At 48.4% G+C, this 24371-nt stretch overlaps 2 protein-coding genes, 1 non-coding gene and 1 pseudogene across 3 annotated transcripts; 1 reads left to right on the top strand and 3 right to left on the bottom strand.

The window, feature by feature from the left end:
* Positions 1-1317: 1317 nt before the first annotated feature.
* Positions 1318-7152, bottom strand: UNC119 (unc-119 lipid binding chaperone). Its single transcript, XM_026016219.2, has 5 exons — positions 6827-7152; positions 3255-3368; positions 2678-2780; positions 2321-2493; positions 1318-2032 (listed from the first exon to the last, which is right to left on the bottom strand). The coding sequence occupies exons 1-5, from the start codon at positions 7050-7052 to the stop codon at positions 1920-1922; spliced, it is 729 nt and encodes a 242-aa protein (XP_025872004.1). The 5' UTR covers positions 7053-7152; the 3' UTR covers positions 1318-1919.
* An 815-nt stretch (positions 7153-7967) lies between these two features.
* PIGS (phosphatidylinositol glycan anchor biosynthesis class S) lies at positions 7968-24258 on the bottom strand. Its single transcript, XM_026016178.2, has 12 exons — positions 23948-24258; positions 23527-23666; positions 23330-23441; positions 16448-16537; positions 16074-16165; positions 14528-14735; positions 14121-14263; positions 13006-13120; positions 11207-11352; positions 10533-10633; positions 9364-9574; positions 7968-9038 (listed from the first exon to the last, which is right to left on the bottom strand). The coding sequence occupies exons 1-12, from the start codon at positions 23979-23981 to the stop codon at positions 8763-8765; spliced, it is 1668 nt and encodes a 555-aa protein (XP_025871963.1). The 5' UTR covers positions 23982-24258; the 3' UTR covers positions 7968-8762.
* Positions 18840-18974, top strand: LOC112933203 (small nucleolar RNA SNORA1). Its single transcript, XR_003237615.1, has one exon. It is a non-coding gene; the product is annotated as a small nucleolar RNA SNORA1 (small nucleolar RNA).
* Positions 20947-21399, bottom strand: LOC112933108 (large ribosomal subunit protein eL33 pseudogene; annotated as a pseudogene).
* Positions 24259-24371: the final 113 nt, after the last annotated feature.

Below are 24371 nucleotides of genomic sequence, written 5' to 3' on the forward strand. Positions count from 1 at the left end.
TACATACTCCCATCCAGTGACCCTTAGTTGGGAGGTGTGGACTGTTTGCATGGAGTGCCCCATTAATTGGAAGGCATTTGGCATTCCTGTCCCCTGCTCATTAAACACCAGTAGTGCTAGTTGGGCATCCCATAACTCAACCACCATCACAGCTTCAGCAACTGCCTTGTAGCCACTGATCTCCAAGGATCACCATCTCCAGCCTTCATCCTGCTTCTGGTCTTGTGGCTCAATTTCCTGTCTCTTTCCGAACACCCCTTCAGGACATCTGTATAACACCACAGCACATCCCAACCTGAACTCATGTCCCTCTCGCACCCACCTTGATCCAACTTGAGTTCCCAAACCCAGTGACAGTACCCCTTCCTACCTCAACACTCAGGCTGTGGACTGGGTTTCAGCCTTGACTTCTCCCTGTCATATTAACTTTCCTGAAGGCACCTGATACATTTTGCCTCTAGACCTCTGCTTTTATGCTCTCTCCTGTGCTAGAATTCTCACCCAATCAGCCTGAGTGCCCCTGCTCCAATACTGCCTCCTCCAAGGATCCTCCCCAGATCCCTCCAAGCAGGACTCTTGCTCCCCTGTAAGCCCAGTCCACCTTATCCCTAGGAACAATTGTTTGTGTCCTACTCATTTTAGAATTCCCATGGGGCAGCCCAGGGCCTGACCCCAGCCAGGGCTCCACAGAACCCACGTAAATTCCAGCACTTCTAGGCCTGTCAGAGGGTGAGGTTAAAGCCTCAGCCCAAAGAGCACAGTCACCAGCCATATCCAAATTAGTGCCTGAGAACAGTGTGAGCTCTCCGCCTCCTTCAGTTCCTCAATTTTCTCCACTAATGAAATCAAGAGCTCTTCTGGGTCTGAGGCAGTGCTGGGGGCAGCCAGGTCAGGGGGTTCCCCCAAGGCAGCTGAGTGCAAGGAGATGGCTCTAGACCTTGGCCCAAACTGTGTCCACCTTGTCTCTCTGAGGAGGGCTAAAAGCACAACCTAGTAGTCCTTGTGGTCTCTGGGTGGGGGAAGTGGGCTAGAGATCAGGCCACCTCCCCACACCTCCTGTCCACCCTAGAGTGGAGGGCCTTTGTCCCAGCCTCTGTTTTGCCAGAGTTGGCTATGACTGAGCAGAAGCGTTCCCTCTCAGGGCCTGGGTCTCCATCTTTATCAAAGGAAAAACCCTTTCCAGCTGCAACACGCACTAAATGCTGACTCTAGATGCTGAATATGATGCCAGAGTGTAAATGATTAGGGGACAGGAGGATTTGGGAGCAATATTATTGGCACACACACCCCCCTCCCCATGCTGGTCCACAGCCAAAGAACAGAAAAGGAGAGAGTTTATTGAAAACTATATACAGTTGGTCCGTCCCTACCACAGGCTGCAATCTGGGCCGGTCCCTCCCACATCTCAAGCAGTAGCTCAGCCCCTGATGGTAAAGGCTGGGGCTAGGGCTGGGGCCAGGGCCCCAAACCCCTTGGGAAGCTTGGCAGCCAGACCCCCTCCCCCAATGGATTTTGATCTGTGAATTTACAACTCTAAATGGCCTGTCAGCGGTGGGCAGGGGCAGGGAATGGGTGCCTGCCCTGATCTAGTCAAAGCCTGGATAGGGGAACACTATTCTTTAACTTCGGCCCCAGAGGCCCAGGTAGGCTGTCCAGAAGTCCTGGCTACACCTCTCACAGGAGGCCTCCTGGACATGGAGGCAGACAGCCCTCCTACCACCCCACCCCATGTGCCAGGGCCAATGGGCTTTGGAGACTTGGGCTGGGGACATCAGGTACCCTCCCTCCCATCGCTGGCTCAGGGTCCAGGGCTCTCAGAACACTGCCCAGGCAGAAGATCTTGGGTTGAGAGGGGAGTGTCGGGAAGGTCAACAGCTGAAGGCCCGGGACCCTCCTGGGGTAGAGGACTGTTTTGGGAGTCAGGGCGTTCCACTGTAGGAATAGTCTGCTTTGTTGTGCATCACCAGCCGGTCATCCACGAAGTAGAAGCTGTCAGACTGTGTTTCATATGGGTGACGGATCATCTCATTGACTGCAAGAGAGGCCCAACCAGTTGGGGCAAAGGTCAGGAAGGAGCCTGAGCCAGGCCACTGCAGAGGCTTCAGGACTGTGGGATGGGGACAAGCTGAACAACCTCAGAACCACCTCAAAGAGTTCCCCCAGCCTTTCTGAGCCTCAGTTCCCCTATAGGTGGCACAGGAATGGTAGCTCAATTCAAGAGGCTCAGGGTGGGAGGAAGGGAGCCAGACCCACACTCCTCCCAATGTGGGCTCTCTAGTTCCCCCAACCCTCCACTCCCACAAAGGCCCTGCCCACGCACTCAGCTCCTCAGAGAGAGGGGGGAAGTCGTAGATGTGCTCGCAGGTGTTCTTGCTGCTGGGGATGCAGAAACCAAAGTGGAAGTCAAAACTTTTGAGGAGCTGGTTGCGAAAGTAGTGCCTCTCAATCATGCGGAAGTTGTTGACAGGCTTGTCTCCCACTGTGAACTCCACCCTGACAGATAGGAGGGGGCAGAGCTGAACTTGGCCTTGAAGTCAGCCAGCAAGGCTCAAGACAGACACCACTCCCCAAAGAGAGGCTCAGTAAGAACTCAAGAAGGACTCATTCCCACCCTCACCCTTACCCCCAGCCCATACCCATCCTCTCAAACCCTCCCCACCTCCATCCAGTGACTCACGTGGCTCCCACCTGCCTCAAGCGGAGGAAGGCAGGTGTGAACTGGTAGCGGACAAAGCGCCCAGCATTGGGGTCCAAGTCCCGCCGGTTGATGGGCAACCGCTCTGTAATGTACCCCAACTGGGGCTCAGAGGGCTTAAGGCTGGGGCCCAGGCCCACCCAGGGTTCCACCCCAGGACTCCCACCATCTGGATTCTTAAAAATTCCCCAGGAGATTCTGACATTGAGGGTTCAGACCATTTGGCCAAATGGTTCCACTGGGAAAGGGGAGTGGTTTCTAGGTCAGCATTTCACTAATTTTAAGTGAGGTTCCCAGGGCCACAGGAGGAACAGAGGCTGGGGCCTCTGGGACTGTAGTTCCCAGGAAGGCCTGCAGAGGGCAGGCTGGCGGGGACTGAAGGGGCCAAACCGTCCTCCCAAGATGTCCAGCCCCAGAAACAGATGGGAAAGAAAAGGAGAGGGCCAACCCCAGCTCTGCTCTGACTCTTCTACAGCTTGAGGACTCCCTGGGCAACCCACTTCACAGCCCTCATCCACCTCGTCCCCCTGTCCATAGCCTACCCACCCAGCCCACTCACCTGAGGCTGGGGGCTTCTTGATTTCAAAGAGAACAGTGCCTGAGTCCATGTCTCGAATCTTGAATCTGATGAAGTCAATCTTGTAGATATTCTCCTCGGGAGAGCATAGGTAATCTAGGGAAGACAGGCAGCTAAGCAAAAGAGGGACTCACCCTGAAGACCCTGCTCAGCCTTGCTGGGACCCCAGACTAGCTACTACTTTCTCTGATTCTGAAAGATCACACTGCCTTCCAGAAAGTGAGAATGGAGCCCCTGCCTTGAGGATGCACCCAGAATGTGGAGGATACACAGCTCTGTCACTTGGATCTAATGAGAGGCAAACAGCTCTCTCCTCAGAGATCTCTGAGGTCAGGAAGGGCCAAGGTGAGAAAGGTGGAAGATGAGATCACCTCCCCTCAGCGGTTTTTCTCCCATCCTGGAGTTGCACGGCCTTATTCCAGCCTCTGCCCTGCCAGGGCGAGCTTGGTGACTTTGAGCCAGTTGGGCTCTGATCTAATGAGGAGTCCCAGCACGAGAGGGAAGATACAGCCCTGCCTTTGAGAACCTCATGCTAAAGAGGGTGACATAGCTCTGCCTCAAGATATCCACAGTGCTGCCCTGGAGAACAGCCCCACCTCCAGCACATAGCTGCCCCCGGTGCTACATCTAGGAATGTCAGGCAAGGACTTCCCTGACCTGGGTGGTGCTAGGGCAGGAAAACAACCCCACTCCTGTTCCTCCTCACCCCTAACCCCCTCGTCTCCCCGTAAGCAGCTTATATAAGCCCAGCTCCCTTAAGCAGCTTAGCCAAAGCTCTGCTGACTCAAGCCCAGAGCCTCGAATATTGGAGGAAGGGGGCCACCTTTGCTCCTATCCCCTTGGATCTCCAAGTGGGAAGTCTTAGCAAACCGAGGGAACCCGCTTGAAGGTCATCTACCCAGCCTTAGCTCTGAGCTACCCCCATAGAGAAGAGTACCAAGTTTAGCCAGGAAGAGGGTGTGGCAGGTGCACGTGGGGGTGTGCATGGGGGAAAGGGAGTCCTCAGGCCCAGAAGAGGAACCAGGAACAGTGGTGAGCTGTGGCTGAGGAAGCTTAGGAATATCAGGGCCTGATCCACCCCTCACTTCGGCACCAGCAACTACAAGTGCTCAGGGAGGTCTTGGCAACAAACAGAAAGAAATACTGTTGGGTCTGGTGCTATCAGCCTGCACAGCATCACATCCTCCCCATAGAGGCCCGGAAATCACCCTCCAGGCCCCTAGGCCACCTCCTATTCCTCTGGGGCAGGAAGAGGAAGTGAATGTAAGGTCACTCTCTCTTCCCTAAGCTTGGGGCAGCCCCCTCCAGGAAGCCCTCCTGGGAGCCTCCTGGCACCCTAAGGTCCAGCAGGGCTTGGGGAAGGGCCTGATCTCTGGCCTGTCCACCACAATCCACAGTGGGGAGAGAGGAAGAGGAACACATGTGGGCAGCCCTGACCTCACCCTGTACACACCTTATTTTCACAGAATGTATGCACTAGTCCCAAGATGTAGAGAGAAGGTGCAGGGCACAAGGAGCAGACTCCAGCTCCCTGGAAAGCCCTTCCCTCTCTACATTCTCGCTTTGGGAGCCTCTCCTGTCAGCAGGAATGAGTGCTTAGAGTCCGCCCTCAGTCTCTTCTACTACACCTTGAATTAGCAGCCCTTTTGTCCTTAGAGGAAATGAGGGAAGTGGGATGCCCGTTGCTCAGAATGCCACACCCACACCCTCCCTTCTGCCAAGGGAAGGATGAAGCCTGCCCGGGGTCAGGGCAGATAAAGGGACAGAGTGACTTAAGGCTCAGAACAAAACTGCCGCCGCCCCCCCCCCCCCCCTTTCCCTCTGCTACAAATAGCTTCCTAAGCTGGATTCAGAGCTGGTAATCCAGGAAGAGCAAACCTCAGACCTGTGTGATTAGGGTCAAAAGAGACCAGGGGGTGCCAGGATGGAGATCCCTGGAACCCAGGTCTCAGCTTCTATAGAGGAAAGGTTCCCATGAAGCCCCTTCCCCCACTCATCTCCCACAGATGCCCCATCTCTAAGGACTACGGATTTCCTCCAAATTAGGAGACACATGGCAGTACATGGGCTGGAAGCCCCTACAGTTACAAAATAGTCTCTAAAGTTACCTAAGACCCAGACAGGTCAGCTTGACCTCTAAACATCCTATAAGTTCTCCCCTCATTCTAAATGCTGCCATTGCCAGTTATAGCTCAATTGGCACTACCATCAAACTGGTCCAGGACCCCTCCCTCTACTAGTGTCTGCTCGGGCGAGGCAGTTCAGTGTTCTGGGGGCCCCGCCAAGAATGGCTGCTGCCTGGCTCAGAGAGGAGAAGCTGGTCCCCCAGGGACCCAGATGCACAGGCCTAGACCTGCCATTATAGTCCCCTCGACTGCTCTGTCTGGCAGCCTTGGCTCTGCTGCTCCTGCAGCTCCAGAGCTCAGGTCTGCTCCAGCACCTGCCCCCTTCCACCAAAGAGGGGTCTCAACAGTGCTCTCACAGAGGGGCCAGTGCAGGATTCTGATAAATGAAACTACATTGGAGGACCACTCTCTCTCCAAATGCCTGTTTTTGAGGCTCAGCCACTGCCTCTGCCATGAGGCTTCGTAGCCCTTGTTCTCTGCCTGGCAACCTCCTCCCTTGTCCTGAATGCCCAGTTATCTGCCTCCAGGCAGCAGCCATAAGCAGTCCTGTGGGGCCTTCAGTACTATTGACAAAAGAGCCCTATTTACAGAGCATGCACAGCATGTGAGGCACTATGCAAAATCGGAAAATTAGTTTTCACAACAGCCCTATATAATAGGTGCCATTATCCCCCATTTTACAGATGAACATGCTCAGAGGTGAAATTACTCACCCAAGGTCACACTGCCAATTACATGGCATAGCTGGGACTTCAACCCAGGCAGTTCAGTTCAGAAACTCAACCACAGTGGGAGACTAGGCCTCCCCGAAGAAGAAGACAGGTTAAGGGGGATGGAGGGCATTAACCTACTCCCTTGAGAGGGCCCAGAGCCAACCCACTGAGGTTTCCTGCCCAGTCCTTTCCTGAGGTTGGAGGATGGCCCCAGACTCTCTGGGGAATCTGGAGTGACGGCATTTAATGATCAGGGCGACTGGAGGGTCTTAAGGTCACCTAAGTAGCTCAGCCTCCTCCTAGCCTCCAGGGTGAGGACTGAGGACAGAATATACTCAGCATCCATCCTCATTATTGCAGAGAAAAGCCTCAAAGGGCTCGGAAGACTCTATGAGGAAGGGGTCACAGTTGCAGCTGCTGCCTCACCTCCACCATGGGAAAGGGGGATGGCCTCCTCAGAAAGATAGGAGTAGGGTGAAAATAAATATCTAAAGGGAGAAAAGGCGGGTACAAGGAGATCTCAGGCTGGAAGGCAGAAGGGTAGGGGATTCAAGCGAGGGGTACCCGGGTGGGGGAGGGGAGGCGGGAGTGGGGGGTAGGGCGGGAAAGGGGGCGGGGGCCCAGGCTCAGCGCAAGGCGCACAGCGAGTGCCCCCTCCCGCGCGCTCTCCCTCCCGCCCTCCCGCCGCGGGCGGCGCTGCCTCGCCAGTGCTCACCGCCCGTGATCCGCTGCAGCCCCAGCACGTCCTCTGGCCCGATCCGCTGCTTCCTCTGCAGCGGCCCCGGCCTGGGCCCCGGGCCAGCCTCCGTCTCTGACTCGGACCCGGACTCGGATTCCGCCTGCAGCTGCGGCTCGGGCTTGGGCTCCACGCTCGGGCCAGGGGCCCCAGAAGCGGGCTCCGCCCCCGTCCCAGCCCCACCGCCGCCCTTTTTCACCTTCATGGCCTCGCGGGGCCACCGCTCGCTTGCTGCCGCGGCAGCTGCCTGCGCCGGCTGGAGCCGAGAGAAGGGGGAGCGTCCGCAGCCCCGCCCCCGGCCAGGGCCCCAGGTACCGCCCCGCCCCCGGGGGTGGGCCAGGCACGGGCCCCGCCCACCCCTGCGAACGAACGCCAACCTGGGTCCACTCCCCCGGGGCCGGGTGGGGCCTCGCTTTGGGCTTCATTCATTTTTTCCCCTAGGTCCTTTTAGGTCCTTGAAGGGATCACTACCTCTCTTCCTTACTCGCACCACTCTGTCCTTCTGTCTGCCCCTCAAGCAAGTTCCCGCCTCAGGATCTTTGCCTGGGATGTGCTTCCCCCAGATGGCTTCCTCTTCTAGTCTCAGTTCAAATGTCATTTGCTCAAAGGCCCCCCCTCACACCCAATCTAAAGTACTACCCCTCAGTCACTGTCTGATCAGCCTGTTTTTTCCTTCTAATGCCTTATCTGAAATTAATTTTACTTGTTCACTGACTCTTTCCCCAAAGGATCAGTTCCATGAAAGTAGAGATCCTGTCTTTGTTCTCTATAATACCTAGCATTTAACACAGTGGCTACTGCAGCCTGTGCTTAACATATTCTTTTTCTGAATTTATGAATGAATATTTGAGGACTTACACTGGTACAAGCTATTGTCTTCCAGACCTCCTGCGAAAAAAAGCAGTATATGCTAACAGCTTTGTTGTGAAACCCTGGACATGCTGAGGGACAACAGCCTAGGCACTTCACCACTACAGGGCCCACAGGGCAGGGAGGCACAGCCTCCTTGTAGGGCCCATGGCCAGGTGGAAGCAAGGTAGATCTGTGAGTCCAGGTCAGATACTAGGGAAACCATTACTTCGACACAAATGAAGAATGAAAGGTTTGCTCATACTTCATATCATTTCAATTCAGTCAACCAATGTTTATTGAGAGCTTAACATGTGCCAGACACTTTCATATGTTTATCACATTTAATCCTCATAACCACCTTGTGAGATATCATTGGTGCTATTTTAACAAATGAAAAACTGAGGCTCAGGGAGATTAAGAGGCTTATCCAATGCTCCCCAGATGATAAGTGCAGAAGGTACAGAAACATCTGAATTCAGGCATTCTCGATCCCAAGTCTGAAACCTTCTCCACTGCACCACACTACTTCTATAAAAGGGGGTGAAGGGAAACTGCCACATGCGCAGCATCAGGCTACACCCAGTAGGCACAGCCAGCCAGGAGGGAGAGGTGGAAGGGAGAAGGTCCCAGGGGTGACCTGCTCCCTTCCGTGAGAGCAGTGCTAAGGTTCTCCCTGAGGGGTTGGAGAGAAGCGTGGAGGGGAAGGGGCTAGAATCTGACCCAGGGCTTTCCCCCAATGCTCCCTCTGAGTGCAAGAGGACTGCAAGGAACAGGACAGAAGCACAACAAACTGTCCCTGCCCTGGAGGGAGACAGGGAAGGGCCTTCAATTTCAAGCCAGATAAGACCCAAATGATGCATCTTCTGGGTGGGGGGGCACAAAGGTTGGGGGAGAATCTGAGCTAGAGGGATGGGAAGGGAAGGGAAAATGAACCCTGCTTAGAGTGCTATACTTTGGTTATAGGAGCCAAGTCCTTCACGGCAGGCCCCCTTTATACGCCTCTCAATCTAACACCTTCCATCCTGGCCAGAAAGGAAGGCTTCTTACTGAAATGCTGTCCTGCTCAGTCTATTTTCTCAGGCTTTTTCCAGGACTTGCGGGTTTCCAGGAAGATCTTGACCAAGGACAGGAGGATGGGCACAGCCATAGGCAGGAAGAGTGGGATATAGATGGCAAACTTCTGGTCATCAGGAAAATAGAGGAGGTGGAGGAGCGAGGGATCAAAAAAGGCACGCTCTGAGGATGTCACCGCTTCCTGGCTGGCAATGAAGGCAGAGGCCAGGTGCCCAGAGGCCAACTCCTCTGCCGCCTTCTGGACTGCAGCTACAGCACTGTACACCTAGGAAGGGGGCAAGGAGTTACCAGTATGTCCCAGGCACCAGTGAGGTACTGGGCTGGGAGGGGGGATGGGACTTACTGTGTCTTCCATCAGCTAGGCATGTTGCCTGGAGTTTGCCCAGGATATGGAGGCCAGCATAAAAGGGCTATGGTGTATTTTTTTAGCGCCTGCTTAAAACTTCACACCCCATCTGGAGTCCTACTGGGGACCTGGCACTGCCTGCTAGAGGAATCTTGGGGCACTCAAGGATGGCATGCCCACACACACCCTGGGCGTTATCTGGCTCTCTGGTTTCACCACACATTGGCCCCACCTGTCCGCTTACCTCAGATGCCACATCGTCCTTGATGACAATGTTGCTGATCTTGCCGAGAAGCTGGGCCAGGGAAGTGAGAGTGGTGGTGGCTGTAGCTAGGTTCTCCACTGACCGAGCCCAGAGCAGCTGGTCAAGCTCCCAGGTCGTTAGCCCTTCACTCTTGGGCCCTGAAAACAGGCATTTTGGAGGCATCTGGGGCTGAGCAATCCCAAAGAGCAGCCTATAGGAAAAGCAAAGTAAGGAAGACTGAGAGTAGAAGATGGCTAAGATTCCTAGAATAATGACTAAGATTTTCAATCTTACCCAGAACCACAAAAGTCTTAGGAAAGTGCCTCAGAGTCTCGAAGGGTGAATGGCAACACTCAGCAAAACAGAGCCCCAAGCCCCATTTTAACCAGTGTTTTTACTTTTACCTGTCTCAAGATTGGATTTCTAAGATCTTGTTTGAAAAAAGGTCCCATGGCTAAAGTATTTCTGATAATAGCAATCTAGTTTAATCCCCTCACCCTATCTACCTTCTCTTTGGACCTTTAGTTAAGGGATGATCCAGGACTTCTTTTTTTGCTGTTTTTTATTTATCTATTTGAGAGAGAGAAAGTACTGTGCACAAGCAGAGGTGGAGCAGAGGGAGAGACAAGTAGACTCCATGCTGAGCATGGAGCCCAATGCAGGGCTCAGTCCCAGGGCCCTGAGAACATGACCTGAGCCAAAACCAAGTCAGCTACCCAACCAAGCCACCCAAGTACCCCGATCCAGCACCACTTCTGATAAGCACATGTGCTGTATCTCTAATCCTACACCCAGGGCAGGCATTGCTAATCAATCAGAATTCTCTTTCCTGATGATCCCAGGCACAGGCCAAGAATCCTAAGCACAGGGCATGAGGCAGCCACTATTAATGTACCAGTCAGCTTAAGAATTAATAGCTATTTTCTTAAGCATCCCTAATCACAGCCCATGGACCTGACATTCAGGAGGCTGTTTTTCCTATAACAGTTTTGGTCAGCGAATACTCCTCCTTAGAACATAAAGTGATTCTTAGGAACCTTTCTTGGTTTCCTTGGGGCTCTAGGCAGAGTCAAGATATCCCTGCCAGGTAAGATTTCATTCTAGGCAGCTCAGGAGACTAGGGTCAGGCTCAGTGGCCACACCCCCAGGTGCATTAGCCAGGACCTCACCGCAACTGAGCCAGGAACACTTCCATCACTCGCACCATCTCCACTTCAACCCTCACAGGCAGTTCTGAGGCATTGTAGGCTGTGGGGTCCACGTTGTATATCTGTGGGGGGAAATGAGGTTGCCTCAAGACTACACCAGACCATTCACAGCTCTGCCCTAAACACTCTAGAGACTATGAGAGAAAAAGACCTGTTCTGTGCTCTTTAGAAATTACAAACCTGAAGGTACCACTAATATTTTTTGAATATGTATTAGAAGCTTTTCATAAAGTATCTCCATTATCCCCTCAATATATAAATATAAAATATATTTTTATAAATAAAAAATATATTTTTTAAATATAAAAAATATTTTTGTATTCCACTTTAATAAGAGTTCCTACCTATAAGAAACTGCCAGTGTAATAGGAGAAACAAAGTTCCCACCCTTGCAAGACTCCCATAAACAGAGTCAAAATCTAAGATGTATACCAGAGAAATCCTCAGGAAGTGCCAACCACTACATGCAAAAGGGTCAGATCATAGAAAACATGAATAAAAATAAGAAGGTGCGGGACTGGCAGAGGAGGGGACAAGCTCCTACCACCCTCACCTCTTTGGTGCTGCCCCTCCCACAGACTGGGCATGGAGGACACAAGAGGAACAACAGAAGGAATAGTCTCAAGGACCATTACCATAATGCCACCCCAGCGGGGACTGTGGAAGGCGTTGGTGGCCACTGGAGCCCCATCCTTGTCCTGAATGTACAGGGGTGAGTGGGCAAGCTCAGGTACGTAGAGCAGAAAGTTGAGGACTGGATAAAGGGAGGCAGCGCTGGATCCTGTGGTACAAAGAGAAAGAAGGTCAGAATACTAAAACATGCTGGATCTAGAGCTCAGTTCCAGGTCAGCCTCTAACTTTCTAGTCACTCACTGTGGGCCTAATTTTCCCCAACTGATAATCACCAGGTTAGCCTCCAGTCCTGGGTTTCTGTGGTCAAAATCCTCCTCTGAACCTTCTCCCAAGAAATGCACATATGTGAAGTAGAGTCCTTAGTCCCTGAAAGGCCTCTGGAGTCTCCCCACCCTCTAACAGGCCACCCTTGACTGTCTTAAGACCACTCTCTTGGGGATCCCTGGGTGGCTCAGCGGTTGAGTGCCTGCCTTCGGCCCAGGGTGTGATGCTGGAGTCCCGGGATCGAGTCCCACATCAGGCTCCCTGCATGGAGTCTGCTTCTCCCTCTGCCTGTGTCTCTGCCTCTCTCTCTCTCTCTCTGTGCGTCTATCATGAATAAATAAAATAAAATATAAAAATAAATAAATAAATAAATAAAATAAAATATTAAAAAAAAAAGACTACTCTCTTAGCCAGTGCCACATCACACCAATGTAACTATAACCCCATCTTATTCACAAGTGTAAACATGACCTCATGTCAATTCCCTCTTAATCCTTCAACAGCTAACTCTTCACACCCAGTAAAAAGCTCAAGCTACTTAATGTGGTCCTTATGATCTGGCACCTGCCTGCCTTGCCAGCTTCATCTCCGTCACTCCCTCACAATTCTGCTACACTAAACCTCTCTGAGCTTCCTGAATGCCTGTCTGTATGCCTGATTCTTCTATATCTAAGCTCAGAGTTCCCTTCCCTGGAATGCCCTTCTATCTCTGTACTCCATACTGCTGGAGGGAGAAAGTGGGGGGGGGGGGGGGGTGACAGAGGGAGGGAGGGAAGGATGACCTGCAGCCCCTCCCATATCTTGGTCCACACTGGCGTAGCCTTAGTGTCTGAAATCCCACAACTAGTGATGTACTAACTTTGGTTTGCCTGTATTAGTTTATGGTCATCTATTCTTCGTAGGTACCACCCTCAAAATGAAAAACTGGAATCCTCCCAGCTTCAAACCTCAATCAGCAGAACTATCTATCCAAATTCTACCTTCATGTATTTTTGCTGTTATGTCTCCTACATGTGTGACCATATCTTTCCTGGATGGCTTGCATGGACAGAGATACAGCCTTTCCATTTATTTATAAAAAAGCAGTGGGAGTCATGTTCAATGAACGTTTTTGGGGATCCCTAGGTGGCGCAGCGGTTTAGCGCCTGCCTTTGGCCCAGGGCGCAATCCTGGAGACCCGGGATCGAATCCCATGTCTCCCGGTGCATGGAGCCTGCTTCTCCCTCTGCCTATGTCTCTGCCTCTCTCTCTCTCTCTCTCTCTGTGACTATCATAAATAAATAAAAATTTTTAAAAAATGAACATTTTTGGATAGGATAGTGTGGAATTAAGAGATGTCAACAGAGTCGCATAAAAAAGGAGCCTAAAAAAAAAAAAAAAAAAAAAAAAAGGAAGCCTAAATGCCCAGCACTTCCTTGATGCCCTCAGACCATCCAACCTGGGAGCCATAAGTATATATACTACCAGCATCTAACTCCACACTGAGCCTTCAGGGTCCCTCCCCAGCCTGGCAGACAGACCCTCATCCTCAGCTTACCCAGCCGGGACTCCACTGGGTTGATGACATGGGGGAGGCTGTGTGCGGCCAAGTAGTAGCTGGAAGAAGCTGGATCAAAGCGGGGGTTTACCCCCAACACTGCATAGTAAAGAATCTGTAAAGCAAAGAAGATTATTTTGTTTATTGATTCATACTCCCACTTCATCTCAAAAAGTATTTAAAATGATACACTTAGGACAAGATATGAGACAAAATCAGAGCTGAGAGAAAACAGGTGTAGGATAAAAAAAATAATAGAGCCAAGGGCAAAGTTAATACACTAAATACATGCTTTGAAAAACCACATGTTTTACCAGGCTTTTGAAGAGCCTAAACAAAGAGGGAAACAAGAATAGCATAATCCAGTGTCCACAAGATCAACTCAAGCCAGTTACTCAGAAGTACCCTTACTACCAAGACCTGATAAAAATGTCTCCCGCGTTTTCCCTAAAAGGACACTGTGTGATACATTCTTCATGAGTAAAAAGCTACATTTCTTTACTGATAATCACCAGGATAGCCTCCCAAAGAGGCCTCTGGAGGGTTAAAGAAAACTACATTTCTTTACCCATCTTTACTGTTACTATATTGACATATTTCCGGAAGTCTGATTCTTTAAATAAATTCCTTAAGGATGGCACAACTGGGTGAATACAGTTCTAAAGGGGGGGGGGGTCATGGGGCACCTGGGTGGCTCAATAATTGAGTGTCTGCCTTTGGCTCAGGTCGTGATCCTGGGGTCCTGGGATCAAGTCCTGCATCAGGTTCCCTGAGGGGAGCCTGCTTCTCCCTCTGTCTATGTCTCTGTCTCTCTCTGTGTGTCTCTCATGAATAAATTTAAAAAATCTTAAAAACAAATAAATAAATAAATAAAGGGGGCCATAAGGAAAGTTGTTTTTTTTTTTTTAACAAATATTGACAAGAGACCCTGAGCTGTACTCCATGGAGGGAATGCAGACACTAGAATCTGATATACACACAGGCAAATTCCTAGCAGATCAGCAAGCTTTAAGGGCTGGAAGGACAGACTACACCTGCAAACAATCAATACAGATGGACTTTGAGAAGGACAGAGTGGCTAGGGAAAGGTCTCCCCAGCTTGCTCTGAGCCTCACCTGGGAGTCCACAGAGAAGTTGCCCACAGCACTGAGGGCGCTCAGGAAGGGCTGCACATAGCGCTGGACAGCCCCCTCGATGTCCCAGTGGACGTCATGGGACTTGGGGTCCGGGTTGAGTAAACTGAAGGTGATCTCATAGCCTGTAGAAACAGGAGTGAGGGAAGCCAGAGGCTTCTGGGGCTCAAGGGCAGCTGTACCCCTGACTGAGCTGAATTTGTCTCTCCTCCGGAATGGGCTTGATGGACATCATGGAACCAAAGGGAGGATAAAAGTGGGATGAGGAACACTGAGTGTTTTAACTAAAAGGTGGAACCATAGAAGAAAGGAGTAGAGTCTGCCCGCAGATTCCCCTCCCCATCATTCATTTCCCTCTCCCTTCTCCTGGCAAAGCCCCATCACCATACCCAAGCTGGACTTGAGAGGCCGCCTCTTATCAGAGCTCCACTTGTCTTCTGGAAGGTGGTCAGACAGGGCCGCAGCGAGCACGTCCTCAGTCAAAGACATGGCCTGTGCTACTTGGATTACTTGGTGGCCGACGATGTTAAGGGCCTCCCTGTGCATGATCCCTCGCACAACTGCTGTCCTCTCAGGCCCAATATAGCTCATCATGTCCTGTGAAAGGCCAGCAAGGGACAGGATGCCCAGGGCTCAGGGAAGAAAGCAGAAGAGCGCGCTGGCTCCTGTCTCAGAGAATCTGGCCTTCTGCCACTGACCAACAGGTCTACTTCTCCCTTTAAATTCAGAGTGAGCTACTATCTCAGCACCTCTAACCAATTGGGATGCATGAATGTTTTCATCCATTTCCATTCCTTGTGCCTTCCCAGCAGATATAAGTCCAGGTATTATCTAAATCTTCACAGGCTGGAAACAAGGAGATGGCATGTGGAAGGAGGACAGCATAATAAACAAACACCTAGAAAGTTTGATGTAAGTAGATAGCATGTGGCAAAGAGGCAGGCACAGGAATGCTCACAGCAGCATTATTTCTAAGAGTCAAAAACCAGAAACAATCCAAATGCCCATGAGCAATAGGATGCATAAATTGTGACATGTTTCTATAATGAAACATTAAAAATGAACATATTAGACTCACATATACATTGATTATCATGGATGACTCTCAAATAGAAATGCTGAATGAAAGTTACAGAAGAATGTGTGCTCTATAAGTTCAAAAGTGTGTACAATTAAATATATTATTTATTGAGATATACATGATAAAACTTGAAAGAAAAGTAAAAAAGACACACACAAAAAATATGGCCACCCTGGGTCAAAAGGGTATACATGGAGACATGCAGGGTTCAGCTATACTGCTAGGCTGTAGTTTGCAAGCTGGACTTAAGTACATGGATATTCATTAAAATTTTCTCTCATCTTTTTTAAGAATTGAATATTTTATCATGGGTGGCGCCTGGGTGGCTCAGTTCATGATCCCAGCCTCCTGGGATCGAGCTGCTCCCAGCTCAGTGGAAAGTCTGCTTCTCCCTCACCCACTGCCCCTCTCCCCTGCTCATGCTCTCTCTCAAATAAATACATAAAACCTAAAAAAAAATTCTTTTTAATACTTCATCCTAAGTTTTAAGAGAAAATGGTACATGGCATGGCTCCCATTGAGCCCCTTGCTCATCAAGTGAAAGGGTCAACATGCTAGCCCATATTACCACAACCCATTCAAACCAGCTTTTTTTAATCCTGATTTTCTCCCTACTTTAAATGGTCATCAGAGCTTTAACCATATATAACTCATGGATTTAGAAAGACCCAGAGCCAATGAAAAAAATCTCTATTTGCATTCTTTAAAAAAAAATATTTGTTAAAAAAAAATTAACTGTTAAAGAGTTTTCTGTAGCAAATACAAGCCAATGGGCAGCACTACTGCAAGAAGGTGACCTAGGAGAGAACGAATTGACGGGATAAGCAAAGCTGCAGCTTCTCTGCTCACCCTACCTGGGGCAGAAGTGAGGAGTGTTCAGAGATCACATACACAGTCAGAGAGCCTTCTGCTTGCTTCTGCGACTTGGCTAACATGGCTTCTGCCTCTGGGGACAAGAGCAAGAAATGCACCAGGAGCAAAACACCATTCCCTTTCCCTCTGGCCCCCAGAGAGCGCTTAAGCCACAGCTCCACCTCCCACTCACACCTGGCTGACACTGTGGTCAGGTTTGGCCCCCCGTGGCCCAGGCTGAAACATAAGGTATCTCATTCCCAGCTTTCCCAGAGAGATTCTAAAGTTAAGACAAGGTATGGAAAATGCATGCTTAGAGATTGGAAGAGAAAAAGAGGGCTTTGTGTTCAACTAGCACGATCACCCCTTCTAGTACCTTTCATACTGCCCAGGGACAAGGCCGCCTCCTCGTGCTCTAGAGCCCTCCGATAGGCCTTCTGGAATAGGCATTTGATTTTCATTTTGTCTGAGAGGAACAGGAAGAAGCAAGATGAGAAGTCTAAATACAGACTCCTATTCACCTTCCCAGCCCTAACAGTCTTAGGACAGCATCTTGCTGTTAACTGCAAAGAAAGACCAAGAAGCTATAGCCAATTCTAATGATTTCTACATGAATGATTATCAAATACATGACACCCCACCTCTTCCACCTAACTAGTTCTTGCCTCTGCCTATGTACACACTACTGTCAACCTAAAGTACCCTCTCAAAGAAAAATCTATTACAGTATTCATTCTATTAATAGATGAAAGGAGAAAAACCATAAAGATTACTTCAGTGAGTGCCTCAAAATAATTAAATTTGATGAATGTTCTTGATAAAGATAAGATGCACACTTAATGATAAAACACTAAATGCAGTTCCATTAAAATTAGTAATAAGGGGTGCCTGGGTGGCTCAGTCAGTTAAGCATCCAACACTTGATTTTGGATCAGGTCATGATCTCAGGGTTGTGGGATGGAGCTCCACATCAGGCTCTACACTCAGGGGAGAGTCTGCTTGTCCCTCTCCCTCTACTCCTTTCCTTGCTTATCCCTGCTTGCTCTCATTCTCTCTCTCCCAAATAAATAAATAAATAAATAAATAAATAAATAAATAAAATCTTTAAAAAAAATAGTAATAAAACAAGGATGCCTGCTATCTCCTCTATTATTCAGCATTGTTCTTTCTGAAGTTCCTGACCAAAGTATTAAGTGAAGAAAGAGACACGACACATGAATATCTGAAAGAAACAAAACGGCCACTTTTTGAAGTAGCATAATTCTTTCCCAAGAAAATCAAGACTGGAAATCAAGAATCAACTGGAAAACTACTCAAACTGGTAACAATTCAGTACAATGACTAGGTATATACAAGCATCAGTAGCTTTCTGATAAATACTGGCAACATCCAATTTGAAAGGTTAAGGACTGTGACACCTGGGTGACTCAACAGTTAAGCATCTGCCTTTGGCTCAGGGTGTGATCCTGGAGACCCAGGACTGAGTCCCACATCAGACTCCCTGTATAGAGCCTGCTTCTCCCTCTGCCTATGTCTCTGCCATTCTCTCTGTGTCTCTCATGAATAAATAAATGAAATCTTTAACAAAAAAACACCAAGGGCTTCACTGAAGGACATAAAAGATTTCAATAAAATGGGAAGAGCAGGGGGGATCCTGGGTGGCCCAGCGGTTCAGCGCCCGCCTTTGGCCCAGCGCGTGATCCTGGAGACCCGGGATCGAGTCCCAAGTCGGGCTTCCTGCATGGAGACTGCTTCTCCCTTTGCCTGCATCTCTGCCTCTCTCTCTGTGTCTTTCATGAATGAATGAATAAATAAAATATTTAAAATAAAAATAAAATAAAATAAAATAAAATAAAATAAAATAAAATAAAATGGGAAAAGCATACAAGGTTCTTAGACTAAATGTTCTAAGGATGTCAATTCTCCCCAAGTTAATCTACACCTGTAAGGCAATCCCAAAGGGATTTTCTTGCCCCACTCACCCCCCACTGAACTTGAGAAGTTGAATTTAAAATTTATTGAGGAAGTTCTTTGTTACAGAAGAATTCCAGGTCATATACACCAGAGAAATTATAGAATTTAAAAATTGCCATTTTGCAACCACTAATGAAATGGATGCCAAAACTCTCAGGTCAAAGGTTGACAGGGAATTAAAACACAGACATCAAGCTGACAATATCTGAATTCACAAAATCATCTTTGTACCACCCAAAGTGAAACAACCAATCATTATATACTTCCTGACATAGGAAGTATATCATATCATTCCTAAAAAGTGAAACTGATTTTAATACAATCTTCAGATCTAACAGTTTATTAAAAATATGGATAGTAGAGAAACAACTTAAATGAAAGTAGGAGGAAGTAGGGGGTGCCCGGATGGCTCAGCAGTTGAGCACCTGCTTTTGGCCCAGGGCATGATCCCGGAGTCCCGGGATCGAGTCCCACATCGGGCTCCCTGCATGGAGCCTGCTTCTCTCTCTGCCTATGTATCTGCCCATCTCTGTGTCTCTCATGAATAAATAAATCAAATCTTAAAAGAAAAAAAAAAAATAATAAAGTAGGAGGAAACAATCTGCAAAATCCAGAACGTGAGGTGTTCCATAAAACAAATGACTTACTTTATCCAACAAATCAAAGAAAATAAGTATATTGGAATAGGGTAGGGAGAGCAGATGTATAACAAAAAGGGCAAAAGAGATGTAACAAAATGCAATGTGTTGATCCTGATGAGAATAAACCAGCTGTAAAAGAACACCTTTTTGAAAAGCCTTGTTCTAGATGGAAATGGGCTCTATTATTCACGGTGTCCAAAAGTTGTTAATGTGGCCACTCTAAGACATAGGTTATGCTTCCATCACAGCAAGTTTTTTGCAGTGCTGACAATGAGACACGTAATATTTTCTGCTAGGCTCATGCAGGAGAGTGGATGTAACAAGACTTTTCATATTAGAATTAAGGGATAATAATTTTAGATCATTTGCCAAAATAGCAATCAGTGTACTTCCTATAATTTGACTTCTAAGGCCCTAACGTAAAGAAATGGGATTCCTTGGGGTACCTGGGTGGCTCAGTCAGTTAAGCATGTGTCTTCAGCTCAAGTCATGATCTCAGGGTCCTCGGATCCAGTCCCATGTTAGGCTCCCTATGGGGAGCCTGCTTCTCCCTCCTCCTATGTCTCTGCCTTTCTCTGTGTGTCTTTTGTGAAAGAATAAATAAATAATCTTTAAAAAATAAAATAAAATCTTTGAAAAATGAAACAAGACAAAATAAAAATCCTTCAATGGCTTCCCTTCTCAGCCAGAATAAGCTGTATGTGAACCTAGGCCCCTTTCACTGCTCTGGTTTTATTTCATTTCCTCTTACTCTTTCCTTCATTCACCTCAATCTCACCACAATGGGATTCTCACCGTTCTGCAAAGGCACCACTTCTGCTCCTACCTCAGGACCTTATACTTGCTTATCCCTCTGCCAAAAATGCTCTTCTCCCAGGTATCTACACAATTTACTCCTTTACCACGTTTAGATCTTTACTTGGAAGTCCTGTTTTCAAATAATGCCTTCCCTGGCCACCCTTTCTAAAACAGTAATGATCTCCTTATCCCCCCAAAAACCCTCCTTATCCCCCTGTCCTGAACTGTTTGTCTCCTGTCACCATCTATCATATACATAATACATTTATTGACTGATTTAAGATTTTAAGTAATTTGTACACCCACTGTGGTATTCGAACCCATAACCCCAAGACCAAGAGTCACATACTCCACTGATTGACCCAACCAGGCGCCCCCCCATTTAAAATATTTTTTTAAAGATTTTTATTTATTTATTCATGAGAGACAGAGAGAGAGAGAGGCAGAGACACGGGCAGAGAAAGAAGCAGGCTCCATGGAGGGAGCCCAATGTGGGACTCGATCCCGGGACTCCAGGATCACACCCTGGACCAAAGGCAGGCGCTAAACCACTGAGCCTCCCAGGGATCTCCCTAGCCCTCTCACCTAAAATACACTTAATTTGTTTATCTTCCTGTCTGTTCTCTTCTTTTTGTCTATTTAGTTTGCTATATCTCCAGCAACTACAACAGTATCTGACATAGATACTCAATAAATACTTGTTGAATAAATGAACAAACCCCATCACTACTCATGTTTAAAAGATGAGAAAACCAAGATTTAGAAAGGTTAACAACCTCACTCAAATTGGCACCAATTGGGCAGCGCCGGTGGCTCAGCGGTTTAGCACCGCCTTCAGTCCAGGGCGTGTTCCTGGAGAAGGGGGATCAAGTCCCACCTCAGACTCCCTGCCTAGAGCCTGCTTCTCTCTCTGCCTGTGTCTCTGTCTCTGTCTCTGTGTGTGTGTCTCTCATGAATGAATGAATGAATAAATAGATAGATAGATAGATAGATAGATAGATAGATAGATAGATAAAATCTTTAAAAAAATTTCACACCAATAGGGCAGCCGCGGTGGCTCAGCAGTTTAGCGCCACCTTCAGCCCAGGGTGTGATCCTGGAGACCTGGGATCAAGCCCCACATCGGGCTCCCTGCATAAAGCCTGCTTCTCGCTCTGCCTGTGTCTCTCTGTGTCTCTCATGAATAAATAAATAAAATCTTTAAAAAAAAATTCGCACCAATAAGTGGCAGAAACAAGGCTTTTTTTTTTCTTTAAAGATTTTATTTATTTATTCATGAGACACAGAGAGAGGCAGGACGCAGGCAGAGGGAGAAGCAGATTCCCCACAGGGAGCCTGATGTGGAACTCGATCCCAGGACCCTGGAATCATGACCTGAGCCAAAGGCAGACACTCAACCACTAAGCCACCCAGGTGCCCCAGAACCAAGGCCTTTTTTTATTTTATTTATTTATTTTTTTTACAAATCTACACCTTTATTTATTTACTTTTAATAAGTTTAAATCCTTGAGGATTTAAACATCATCATGCGGATTCTGTGGCCAATGGCTTTCGCAGGAAGGTTGCTTCAGAATTTGGCACAAACCATGCCGCTGTTTCCATGAGCACGAGTTACTTTTCCCCAGATTACTCTGGTTTTGTTTGGTTTGCCACCAGGAGTTACTGTGTTGTTCTTTGCTTTGTAGACATAAGCACATCACTTGCCGAGATAGAACTCAGTTTCATCTCGAGCATAAACACCTTCGATCTTAAGTAGAGCTGTGTGCTCCCTCTGGTTCTGGAGACCCCGTTTATAGCCAGCAAAAATGGCCTTGGACCAAAGCCTTCCAGACATAGTCGTCGCTTTAGGAGTCCTGTTCCCAGCAGGCCTCCACAGGCTCCAAGATGGCGGAAAGAGAGCGAACCAAGGCTTTAATCCAGCTCTCTTACACCAAATTCCATACTTTTGGCCACTCTACTATATTGCCTCCACGATATGTCCATATTATTGAATGCTGTGTCACTAAATATGAAGAAATCCATGACAAATTGATAACAATCAAGTTGTAAACTAACATGTAAGATATGATCCTATTTTTGTTTTGAAAAACAAAAACTATGTGTGTTTACATTAGGTTGAACTGTATGAAATATGATTTTTTAAAAAATGCAGGCTCCCCATCTAGTGGGGGGTCCACCACAGGGCTAAACTCACAACTGAGATCAAGAGTCAGAGATGTAGGGGAACCCTCTTGCACTGTTGGTGGGAATGCAAGCTGTGCAGTCACTCTGGAAAAGTGTGGAGGTTCCTCAAGAAGTTAAAAATAGGGGGATCCCTGGGTGGCGCAGTGGTTTGGCGCCTGCCTTTGGCCCAGGGCGCGATCCTGGAGACCCGGGATCGAATCCCACGTCGGGCTCCCGGTGCATGGAGCCTGCTTCTCCCTCTGCCTGTGTCTCTGCCTCTCTCTCTCTCTCTCTGTGACTATCATAAATAAATAAAAATTAAAAAAAAAAAAAAAGAAAAAAAAAGAAAAAATAGGAATCCTGGGTGGCTCAGCAGTTCCATGTCTACCTTTTGCTCAGGTCATGATGCTGGGTCCAGGGATTGAGTTCTGTAACAGGCTCCCCACAGGGAATCTGCTTCCCCTCTGCCTAGGTCTCTGCCTCTCTCTCTGTAACTGGGGTGACAGGCACTAAGGAGGGGACTTGATGTGATGAGCACTGTTATACTATTTATTGGCAAACTGAATAAAATAAAATAAAATAAAATAAAATAAAATAAAATAAAAATAAATAAGAAAAAAAAAGAGACAGATGCTTAACCACCTGAGCCACTCAGGTGCCTCTTGAAATAAGATTGTTTTCTAAAAACAGTGTGTGACCAAGGTTAAAAAGCTAGAAAGTAAATGGCATATAGATACGTCATGGTGTGGACTCAGCCTACACATCCAGTCATACCCAGTCTTTCACTTCACACTCCAGAAAAGTAAAACTGTTCATAGATCCCCCAACATGCTGATTCACCCCTCCATGCTTACATAGGAGGCAGTTAGAGTTTGTTGGTTAAAAGCCAGAACAATTGAATCAGTTGGGCCTGGATTTAAATACCAGTTCCACCTCTTACTAGCTAGCTGTGTGATCCTGAACATATTAAAATCTCTTTTAATAAGAGATTTATTTATAAAATGGAGATCATAATGTTAAAGAGGATTAAATGAGGCAATATACGTAAAATGCTTCACCTAGTTTCTGGCATATGATGAACAACTTCTTCCCTTCCCCCATTTAACGTGAATTCCTTCACATCCTTTAAAAATCCAGCTTAAAAATGACATCCTCAAAACCTCTGCCTTTCTTTCCTCCCAGACAGTTAAAGGCTCTTTTTTTAGCACAATCTCGGTTTCTTACATCCTTTTACTGTGATTTCTTTATCTAAGTGTCTTTCTCCCCTACTGGACTACGAATTTCTTGAAACCATTATCAATTCCTTATTCATCCCAAAATTCCTGGTACCAGAAAGTACCTAACACTCAGTAAAGTGCTGCATGCTAAATTTAATAAGGCCTGTATACAACTCTAACTTGCTTCCAAACCCTGCGTCCTTTCCACTACATCCCACTTCCTCTCCTATCCCGTAATGAGCAATAATTGCTTTCATCAGCTAGCATAACTGTCTTAAGAATAAAACTATAGCCTTAATGGTGAACACTGAATTTAAAGTTTTGTAACCAATCACACACTGTTCATTCAGAGAGGGCTTTTAATAAATTCTTAACTACCTTTAAGTGACCCATGCTCCTCCTACCTAACGCATCTCTGGATTGAGCACAGACCAGAAAGGCAGCTCCGACTCCCCAGGAACTCACATTTCAGGGGGATTTCTCTCTCTTGCACAACGGTGAAAGGCAGCTTCTCCTGGTCGTCCAATGGCACGGACTCTCGGGTAAACACGACAGTGACGGGCACCATGAGCCGCAGCTAAAGGAAGGAGCACCAGGGCCTTCAGCTGAGTCTCCACCTTGCCAGAGGGCCGTCCCCCGGCCATCTCCCACCGAGGTCTCACCTGCAGGGCATTCAGCCCACTGATCTGGGAGTAAGGCAACGGGGCCCGGTAGGTCTCCGTGGTCTTCCACCAGAGCGGCAGCCCCAGCAGGATGGCCACCGCAGCGAAGAAGAGAGCGGCCCGCTTGCCTCGGACCACCTCTGGGGGCACGGAGGTATCGACCTGAGGCGCTGGGAGTGGGCTTAGGTGCCCGCCCCACACACCTGATGCAGAGGAGCCCCAGCAACCGGCACTCAGAGGCTCTCTGCCCGCGTTCATAGGAATCCCTGTACGAGGGGCCCTCGCCCAAGTCTGAAGGGATCGTGTCTGAAACGACCCCAGACCCCCACTCCGAGGGACCTCTGGCACACCACAATCCCCAAAGACTGCCTTCCTCCCTCGCAATACACGAGCCGTGGGCCCCACCCGAATGCCACCGCACCTAGGTCTGTAGCAGCGACCCCGGGAGCCGCCATGCCTGCTTCCGGTTGCTCTAGGCGTCGAGGGGCGGAGCTGCGCAAGCCGCCCCCAATCAGAAACCCGCAGGGAGGGGGCGGGACCACGGCAGCGACCACAGCCAATCGCGAGCGGCACAGAGAAGGTGGGGGAAGGTCGGAGGTGGGCGTGGCCGCAAAGAGCTGGTTCGCCAGTTTGAAAGGCGTTTATCCCGGCAGCGAGAGCCAGTGGAGGTGTGCGGTTTTCTGTGTGGTTGGAAGACTTCGTTCGTCCTCCGCTTCCTTGTAGAACACACTCCTAGCCCCAGAGATTAAGAACGCAAACTCTGCAGGCATTAATTAAATACCAGTTGGGTGACCACAGGCAGCTCTAAGTCTCAGTTTTCTCCTCTGGAGAATGGAGACATTTAC

This window comes from Vulpes vulpes, chromosome 2 (assembly GCF_048418805.1).
Source record: "Vulpes vulpes isolate BD-2025 chromosome 2, VulVul3, whole genome shotgun sequence".
Lineage (NCBI taxonomy): Eukaryota > Metazoa > Chordata > Mammalia > Carnivora > Canidae > Vulpes > Vulpes vulpes.

Coding starts and splice junctions, on each gene's coding strand:
- UNC119 (XM_026016219.2), bottom strand. CDS start 7,052: ATGAAGGTGAAAAAGGGCGGCGGTGGGGCTGGGACGGGGGCGGAGCCC. Junction 2,781..3,254: donor CAAGAAGCCCCCAGCCTCAG/GTGAGTGGGCTG, acceptor GGTACATTACAG/AGCGGTTGCCCATCAACCGG. Junction 2,494..2,677: donor TTGAGGCAGGTGGGAGCCAC/GTGAGTCACTGG, acceptor CCTATCTGTCAG/GGTGGAGTTCACAGTGGGAG.
- PIGS (XM_026016178.2), bottom strand. CDS start 23,981: ATGGCGGCTCCCGGGGTCGCTGCTACAGACCTAG. Junction 16,166..16,447: donor GTCCCTGGGCAGTATGAAAG/GTACTAGAAGGG, acceptor TCTTGTCCCCAG/AGGCAGAAGCCATGTTAGCC. Junction 9,575..10,532: donor GTGTTCCTGGCTCAGTTGCG/GTGAGGTCCTGG, acceptor CTTTTCCTATAG/GCTGCTCTTTGGGATTGCTC.